A 9,681-nucleotide genomic window follows, 5' to 3' on the forward strand; every position below is an offset into this window, starting at 1 on the left:
CTGCGCGTCCGGAGCCTGTGCTCCGCAACGGGATAGGCCACAACAGTGAGAGGCCCGCGTGCCGGAAAAAAAAAAAAAAAAAAAAAATGGGAGTGATACAGAAGCTAGTACAAGGGATAATGAGGCCTTGGGACTTATAATGTTCCATTATGGACGTTATGCCTTGAAGGGCTTCTTTATTTATAGGTGATTGATTAATTCTGAGAAGAGGTTTTGAGGTATCTATTTGAAGCTAGATGGGAGGTGTGCTGTGAATTTTGCCAATCAGTTGGAAATTTTGTCCGTAAGGAATGTAGTGGCTGATTCAAGAGGGACAAATGAACAGTGTTTCCAGAATCAGCTCTAGTACTGTAAAAAACAGAACAAATAAAAGTTGTCAAAGTGTCATTTAATTCACCTTGTTTGTTACTTTATGACTATTGTCAAATTCTAGAATTATTTCCCCCTTTTTGGAGAAAGAAATTCTGACATGATACTTCTCTAAGAACTCTCAGACTAATAAATGGGTAGAGGTGGAGGAACTAAGGAGAAAATGTTTAGGAGGGTTTAGGTTTCATTTAGGACCCTTCATTTGTTGGAGTTGATGATTAAGAATTTAGACAGTTTTCCTTGGAGGTGGCTCATCTAGAGTATTAGAGAGCTGGTTTGCCAGGTTAACTAAATCTGGAGTGGACATAGTTTCCCATTCCATTCTGATCCTTTTTCCTAGAAGGGAAAGGTCTCAGTTCAGTTCATTAAAAAACAGGGTGTTAAGAACTACCTGGTGAATTCAACATCTCAAGGAAGACCAGAATTTTCTTTAAAAACAATCTCATGAACAAGTTCATCAGATGTTTGTGTGCAAGCCTGAATTGTATTCTAATCAATAGGCTTTGGAAAAGCTCTAGGAATTGCCCAGTGAGGTTGCCTAGTGATTGCTCAAGCCTGATCTTATAAGTTAGTGGGCTTGTCTTCCAGTTGTAATTGTAGAGACCTTTCAGGATATTCCCAATTAGTGGTTTTCATCAAATGCCAGGCTGGCCTTCACTGACAAGCATATAAACTAGCTGATGGAAATCAGGAAAACCAGGTTGATAAGTTTAAATGACTATATTAAATTCCTCAGCAAGTCTGTGGGGCTCTTCAGTTACTTTGGGAAAAATCTTTGACTATGGCTTGCAGTTCACCTTTAGTCCAGGCAATATAAGAATTAAAGGTCTAGCTTCTGGATCCTCAGAAAGTTTAATCTTAAAGACACAGGTTCTGACAAGTTCAGAGGAAAAGGGTGTGGGGAAAGTTTCAGAGAAAAACGGAAGTTTGGTGAGGGAATTACTATGGGGGAATTGAAGGTATAGAGGAGGTGTGGACTGTGTAGAAGGGAAGGAGGAAGATGTTGCCGGATATGGAGTCTGTCCATGAGAAGTAGAGGGAAAGACAGAGAAAAGATGGCATCAGAGGCCAACTCTGAGTCAAAGAAGCCAAGGAAGAAGAACCTGAGGCTTTGGGAGCCATTTTATCTTTCTTTAATCATTTGTTTGCCTCAGTTCATCTTAAATTATTATTTTCCACAGAGGCAATTGTAGATTCCTGATAATGTTGGGAAACCTCAAAATACCAACCGAAATAAGCATTCCACCCAGTTCTGGAAAATTTTGGGCTATTGTAGTCCAATTTGGTTTTAAGGAAATTAAGTTTGGGGATTTCAAACGTTTCCCATAATGGCTATTGGTATTCTAAATTGCCTTTGGTCAGGTTGGCCCATTTAGTTAGAAATGCACATCAGGAAGGACCGCAGTTTTAAAACATAAAGTTGCCAGAGTCCCTGTAATGGAGGGTGCCCTCAAAATACTTAGGATCCCATTTATTAGAGGTTTTTCTGTAGAGTAAAGGACAATTTTCAAACAGTTCAAATGGCTTACAGCACCAACAGCTCAATCCAAACAGCTTGCAAGCTTGAATACCAGCCAATTCTAAGGAAACAGCTTGGTCCCAGAGGAGCCAGGCCAAAGGCTTTTTCATCCAGTTTCCAGAAGTAATAGGAACAGCCCCTGTTCCAAAGTAATAGGCTGAAAGCTAAAAAAAAAATCACAGTTTCAGAGAAGCAGCTCCTTTTTCTGGAGGAATTGGACTGAAAGCCTTTTTAACCAGTTTCTGTTTAAACAATCTGATCTTGAAATCAGACCAAGTTGCCAAATACTTGTATACAGAACCAGGTCTTAACCAGAAAGATGAAACCTTAAAATAGATCCCAAATGAAGCCTGGAAATCCTCAAACACAAAGAGCTCAGATCCAGGAGAAAGACAAACTTTAAAACTCCAGGGTTGGGGAGAAAGCAGTGAATGAGTGTGGGCTCAATTGTGGGCACCACACCTGTTTTCTCACCAACCCCATTGCTGTTAGTGGTCTTCTCTGGTCCCTGTTTAGGCCACCAAAATGTCCTGAAATAAAAATACTGCCAGATATTTCTCCATCAAAGATGGGTTTATTCTGGATCAGCAGAGAATTGCAATTTGGGGTCTGTAACTATGGCAAGCCAAGTACAAGTTCCTGTACAGCAAGAGAAGAACACTTTCATAGAGATGAAAAGGAAGTTGGGAGGGTTTTAGTAAACAAAGAATCCATGGCTTTTCATTGGCTTAGTCCTTGCTAGGAAAGGACTCTTCTTCCTGTTGGGCTCTGCTATCATCACAGGTCCTAAGAGCTCCCCGTTCTGATCTCTGGCCTCTTTTTAATTGAAGTTTTGATTTATTAGTTTTGTACACTGTGCCATCCAAACTGTTAACTTCTCTCCACATCCAATCCCTTTAGGGATGAATAATACAGGTGGAAGAAACCTGTATTATGTTCGTTGTGACTTAGGAGTATTGAGGAGGAACTTGAAGAATGTAGGCCCAGGAATTATTTTTTATCTTTTCTGGTCTGTAGTTAGATAGACCTACCATTTACTAGTTGTGTGACCCTGGGTAACTCATTTTTTCTTTCTGACCTTTGGTTTCCTTACTGTAAAATGGGCTACTATCTACCTTACAGAGTAGTTGTGAAGACTGAATGAGATAGTATGCATAAATATACTCAGCAGGGTATCTGATACATAACAGATGCTATACAGATATTTCACAGATGTTAGTTACTTCCCTCTTTTACCACTTGAAGGTCAGGAATTTGGAAAAGAAAGGATTGGGGATGAAAACAGCTGGTTATGTTGATATCAAAGGAGAGGACTTAGACTTGGTCTTAGCTAAGATGTGCTTCTGGCAGAAGGTTTCTCTCTCTCTCAATCAGTCTCTCTCTCTCTCTCTCTCTCTTGCTCTCTCTCTCTTTCTCTCTCTCTCTCCCTCTCCTTCTCTCTCTTTCTCATTCTTACTTTTTCACACATACACATTCTCTTTTTTTAAAGTACTTTGCTATGTGCTTTATGTGCATTATCTCATTTCTTGATCCTAGTAACTCTGCAAGGTAGGTATTATCACAATCCCTTCTATGCAGATGAGGAAACTGAGACTCAGAGAGATGAATTAACTTGCCCAGGTCTCACATTGAGTAAAGGTTAAAGTCTATAGCAGATGCAGAATTCTCACGTTCTCCATCCCAATACTAACCAAACACACAAAAAATGCCCAAGAAAGGAAAAACAAATAGAAGCCATTTTCTTTAAATCAGTTGCTTTATTTTCCTTTTCTCCACTCCCTGATGTCTTTTAGGTTCTTGGTAGTTGGATCTTTGCTTGCATTTATTGATGATACATGGTAACCCTGCCTGAATTTGGTGGCTGGACTAGATGATATTTCAAATTGGAAGTCCTGCTGTTTAAGCCAAGTGTTGGCCCACTCACCACCCCCATTGAGTAACTGATCCTGATTAGTTTTCTTTGCAGGCTTTCTTTCGCCCAGCTGAACCATCACCAAGAACTTCACCACTCAAAATCCTTCTGGAAAAATGCCACTCTCTGCCCATTTCACAGAGGATCCCCATGGAGCTGGATCAAGTGGGCTGGAGGAGACCCAGGAAGCTTTGCATAGGTATGCTTTTAATGCTGTTGTTTCTGAGGTGGGACATGCCAGGCAGGCCTCATTCATAGACAGATTGTGTTGACATTTACCCTACTTCTTCTACAATCCTTCCTCCCAGTTCCCTAGTACTCTTCCTTATTGGCACTTGAAAATTCACTGTTAGCAATGCCTGGGTGTAGATTTTCCCTCTCCATGTTCTTCTTTTATCAATAAAATGCAAATATCCTTATTCGAGGGACTTTTATCTCAATGCACTCAAATATCCCATCTTCTCAAATCCTCATTTTTCCCCCAGGACCTGTGTACCCAATACTTTCCAGGTCTCATAAACTCTAGTTCCTCCTCTTCATCCTTTTCACAATGATATACACCCTCCTCCTGGCCTCAAATGGACCAGTCCCATTATTTCCACCTCCCATGAGGTCATTCTAGCCCCCTCTCTCTTGCATCTTACTTAGACTTACTCTCTGTGGGTCCCAGGTCCTTCCCAGCTTCAGTGACCACTGACCATGGAAAACCCTTCAAGGCTCAAGGCAGCCTTCATTTACCTCACTCAAAACGCAGAGAATTCCCCCAGTCAACACCTCAGTTACCTCCCAGAGCTTCAGGGTACATCCTTTCTAACTCAGCTCACTGGCCCTGCCTGCCAGACTCTTGTCACTCACAAGTAAAGATTCATCACCTGCTACAAATGGGAGAATCAATGCTCTCTTGCACATGGACCTTAGACCACACACTAACAGTCCCCTAACAGGTCCCACCCCCAGTCCTGTATACAGCAACATATTTTGCAAGAATGCTAAGGACACACAAGACCTTGCAACATTCCTTTCCAAAGTTTTCTGTAGTGTCTACAAGCTCTGGGAACCTTGATCCCACTTCCCCATGACCCAAAGTTTCCCTCAACCCCAAAGTCTCTGTAGCTTCTCTGGACGTGACATTACTTTTCTCTTTTATTCTCCTTACTCCATGTGTGGAGGACATGTGGGATGCTTTGACTTGGAGCTTATTTCCACCCAGAAATTCCTTGCCAGAATTCCAGGAAGGTAGGAGCCAAAGAAATTGCATGCTTGGGTCTTTTGTAGCATCATCTCTCAGAAATCCCCAGAAGCCAGGGAGATGGTAAAAGGCAAGAGTGAAGAATTCTGAAGGGAGCTAATCCTTCACTGTAAAAGCTAGGAAGGTCCTTAGAGGTTGCTCAGTCCTCTTGTTTTATGAATGGGGAAATAGCCTCAGACAGGGGAAGGAACCTGCTCAAGGTCATAAGTCAGTAACGGAGTTATGACTGGGGGCTTCAACCTCCTGAGTTTCAGCCATGTCAGAATGTGATTTTACTCCAGTTCTAGAGCAAAGTCTTAAACATTGGAATTCCAAGCCTTGCTTCCATTCAAGCTCACCTGTACTGGAATTGCCAGCCACTTCCTTCCCCTTTAAGAAGACTTCAGGCGGTGGGCACAAATCAAGTCATCAAGGCAGCAGCCTGCCATATTTTCTATGTCCTCTGCCTGAGAATAAGGCACTCACGTGCAATCCTCAGGGAGATCAGGCCAGGGGGCCTAAAGCAGGGGATCTGGTCACAGCTGTTTCCCTCCTCCCTCCCTTTTAGGAAATGAACCCAACCCCCTAGCTATTCAGAGGCTTTTTAACAGCTGCTACCACTCCACTGCCAAGTGCATCAGAGTGCCCCACCCCCACCACATTCTTGACTGTTAACAGTAAATAACAGTCCCTTAGGGGAGGGCCTGGCAAAGTTTAGGTTAATAGCTACCTTGTGGACTGCTCTGGGCTTATTTATGAGCCATGGGTGGGAAAATATACCCCTGAGTTTGGCACAGATCCTGCCATCACCTCAGCAGCCACTGTCACCTCAGGGATATAAGTGGCTCCCACGTTGCAGCTTTGCTTCTCAAGGTCCCAAACAGACACTTGGGTTAAAAATATCCCTAGGGAGGAGGATGACATCAGGATCTCATTTGGGAAGCCCACTGTCATTCAGCTCCTCTTATAACCCTGACCTTGATGGCAATGAGAGCCAAGGATCCCATTCCCATTATGTTTAGTACCTGTTTTACTTCCACATTGCTCAGGGCCTGAAGGACTTCAGTTTGTTTTTTAGTGCTCAGTCTCTGTCCTTCCATCTTTCTCTATAAACACTCCTACAGGCTCCTTCCTCTCACCTTGCAATCAGGAGGTTCCCAAAGCAGACTATTATAGTGGAAAGAGAATCAGCTTTGGAGTTGAACAGACCCAGGTTCAAATTTCTGTTCTGCCACTGTGGGCAAGCTGCATAACCTCTCTGGACATCAGTTTCACCATCTGAGGAATGAGATGCTGGATAACCTCTGACTCATTGGATCATTATGAGGATTGAGTGAAACAGAATCTATAAATGTCCCTGCCACAGTTTCTGGCTTGTAGGGTATGCAGTGATGGCAGTTTCCTTCTCCCCACTGCCCTCTACCAATTCCATATGCCCAAGATCTTACCCCACATGCACATACACATACATCACTGTGGGGCCCAACCTGAATTTGCCTTAGTACATGAGCTACTTCCTCTCATTATTCATTCATTCATTCAATCACTCACTCACTTACTCACTCAAGAAACAAACATTTACTGAACAAAATTAGAAAGTCAGTGGAGTTTTCCTTCTGATGGCCTGGTGTGCTGGAAAGGGCAAAAATTTTGAAGTCACATATATCAGGATTTGACTCTTGGCCCTGTCACTTATTAGCTGTGTGACCTGGAATAAATCACTTTACTACTTTGAGACAGTTTTCTTTTCTGTAATATTAGGATAATAATTTGAACCTCACAGGCAATGCTATAAATCTCAAAAGGAGTAACAAACATAAAAGTGATTTATAAGCTCTGAGGTGCTATACAACTAGATAGGAATGATAGTAATAGCAATAACAATAAAAAGTTAGAAATATGAGTTATGTCTTGCACCTGTCCAGGCCCCTAACATAGTTGATAATCCATATATATCTGTTGATGGCAATATTAGAAGTCAAGATTTACTTTCTTTTTTTTTTAACATCTTTATTGGAGTATAATAGCTTTACAATGGTAAGATTTAGTTTCTAAATGAAGTAGGAGGGGTTCCTACTTGAAAGGACCAGAATCCCAGAAGTAGACTCCATGCAAGCATTACCCTTATCACATCATCCCGCATATTTGCTGAGCTGTGCTCAAATCTCTTGAAGTTTGGCTGACTTAGAGGCCTGTTTTGGCAGTGACATTTCTCACTGAGGACCTATCCCTCTCAGTAGGGGTAGCACTGGGTTGGTGCTGACCTAGGGTGTTGGAGCTACAGCAAGAAGAACCTAACACTCTGGGGCAAGTTGTAAGCAGTCGTAAGCAAGACACTGGCTCTGACAAGGTAAGAATAAATTGAGGTGTCTTTACCCATTATTTGAGTATTTCTGTGGTGATGGTATCATTTAGACATGTTTGATAACTGAGCCAGATGTCAGAAGACTTAAGTTCTGTTACTGGTTTTCTTTTTTCTAATTGAAATATAGTTGATTTACAGTACTATGTTAGTTTCAGTTGTACAGTATAGCGATTTACTATTTTTGCAGATTAGATTCCATTCTAGGTTATTACAAGATAATGGGTATAATTACCTATTCTATACAGTATATCCTTGTTGCTTATCTATTTTATATATAACAGTTTGTATCTGTTGAACTCATACTCCTAATTTATTGCTCTCCCCTTAGGTAACCACAAATTTGTTTTCTATGTCTGTAAGTCTATTTCGGTTTTGCATATAGATTTACTTGTATTATTTTTTAGATTTTACATATAAGTGGTAGCATAGAGTACTTTTCTTTCTCTGACTTATTTGACTAAGAATAATACTCTCTGGTCCATCCATGTTGCTGCAAATGGCAATATTTCATTCTTTTTTATGTCTTTGGGGTATATTGTGTTTCCATATAAATTTTAGGATAATTTGTTCTAGTTCTATGAAAAACGTCATGAGTATTTTGTTAGGGATTATATTAAATCTGTAGATTGCTTTGGGGACTATGGCCAGTTAAACAATATTAATTCTTCCAATCCAAGAGCACTGGATATTTTTTCATTCCTCTTATCATCTCCAATTTCATTCATTAATATTTTATACTTTTCAGAGTACAGGCCTTTCAACTCCTTGGATAAGTTTACTCCTGAGTATTTTTTTTAACATCTTTATTGGAGGATAATTGCTTTATAATGGTGTGTTAGTTTCTGCTTTATAACAAAGTGAATCAGTTAAACATACACATATGTTCCCATATCTCTTCCCTCTTGCGTCTCCCTCCCTCCCACACTCCATATCCCACCCCTCTAGGTGGTCACAAAGCACCCAGCTTATCTCCCTGTGTTATGCGGCTGCTTCCCACTAACTATCTATTTTACGTTTGGTAGTGTATATATATCCATGCCACTCTCTCACTTTGTCACAGCTTACCCTTCCCCCTCCCCATATCTTCAAGTCCATTCTCTAGTAGGTCTGTGTCTTTATTCCCCTCTTACCCCTAGTTTCTTCATGAACTATTTATTCTTAGATTCCATATATATGTGTTAGCATATGGTATTTGTTTTTCTCTTTCTGACTTACTTCACTCTGTATGACAGACTCTAGGTCCATCCACCTCACTACGAATATCTCAATTTCGTTTCTTTTTATGGCTGAGTAATATTCCATTGTATATATGTTCCACATCTTCTTTATCCATTCATCCAATGATGGACACTTAGGTTGTTTCCATCTCCGGGCTATTGTAAATAGAGCTACAATGAACATTTTGGTACATGACCATTTTTGAATTTTGGTTTTCTCAGGGTATATGCCCAATAGTGGGATTTCTGGGTCATATGGTAGTTCTATTTGTAGTTTTATAAGGAACCTCCATACTGTTCTCCATAGTGGCTGTACCAATTCACATTCCTACCAGCAGTGCAAGAGTGTTCCCTTTTCTCCACACCCTCTCTAGCATTTATTGTTTCTAGATTTTTTGATGATGGCCATTCTGACCGGTGTGAGGTGATACCTCATTGTAGTTTTGATTTGCATTTCTCTAATGATTAATGATGTTGAGCATTCTTTCATGTTTTTGTTGGCATCCTGTATATCTTCTTTGGAGAAAGGCCTATTTAGGTCTTCTGCCCATTTTTGGATTGGGTTGTTTGTTTTTTTTTGTTATTGAGATGCTTGTAAATCTTGGAGATTAATCCTTTGTCTGTTGCTTCATTTGCAAATATTTTCTCCCATTCTGAGGGTTGTCTTTTGGTCTTGTTTATGGTTTCCTTTGCTGTGCAAAAGCTTTTATGTTTCATTAGGTCCCATTTGTTTATTTTTGTTTATATTTCCATTTCTCTAGGAGGTGAGTCAAAAAGAATCTTTCTGTGATTTATGTCATAGAGTGTTCTACCTATGTTTTCCTCTAAGAGTTTGATAGTGTCTGGCCTTACATTTAGGTTTTTAATCCATTTTGAGTTTATTTTTGTGTATGGTGTTGGGGAGTGTTCTAATTTCATACTTTTACATGTAGCTGTCCAGTTTTCCCAGCACCACTTATTGAAGAGGCTGTCTTTTCTCAACTGTATATTCTTGCCTCCTTTATCAAAGATAAGGTAACCGGGCTTCCCTGGTGGCGCAGTGCTTGAGAGTCCGCCTGCCGATGCAGGAGG

The 9,681-nt window shown here is 40.7% G+C and overlaps 1 protein-coding gene across 1 annotated transcript in view; it reads left to right on the forward strand.

Annotated features, from left to right (window-relative positions):
• The first annotated feature begins 3,938 nt into the window (after positions 1-3,938).
• The window catches only part of ARHGEF9 (Cdc42 guanine nucleotide exchange factor 9), a 348,163-nt gene continuing 342,420 nt past the window's right edge, over positions 3,939-9,681 (forward strand). The window contains exon 1 of the mRNA XM_007454889.1: positions 3,939-3,999. Coding sequence (XP_007454951.1) covers positions 3,951-3,999 — 49 coding nt within the window. The 5' untranslated portion in view covers positions 3,939-3,950. The remainder of the gene's footprint in view (positions 4,000-9,681) is intronic.

The sequence above is a fragment of the Lipotes vexillifer genome, unplaced genomic scaffold, assembly GCF_000442215.2.
Source record: "Lipotes vexillifer unplaced genomic scaffold, Lipotes_vexillifer_v1.1 scaffold1593, whole genome shotgun sequence".
NCBI lineage: Eukaryota > Metazoa > Chordata > Mammalia > Artiodactyla > Lipotidae > Lipotes > Lipotes vexillifer.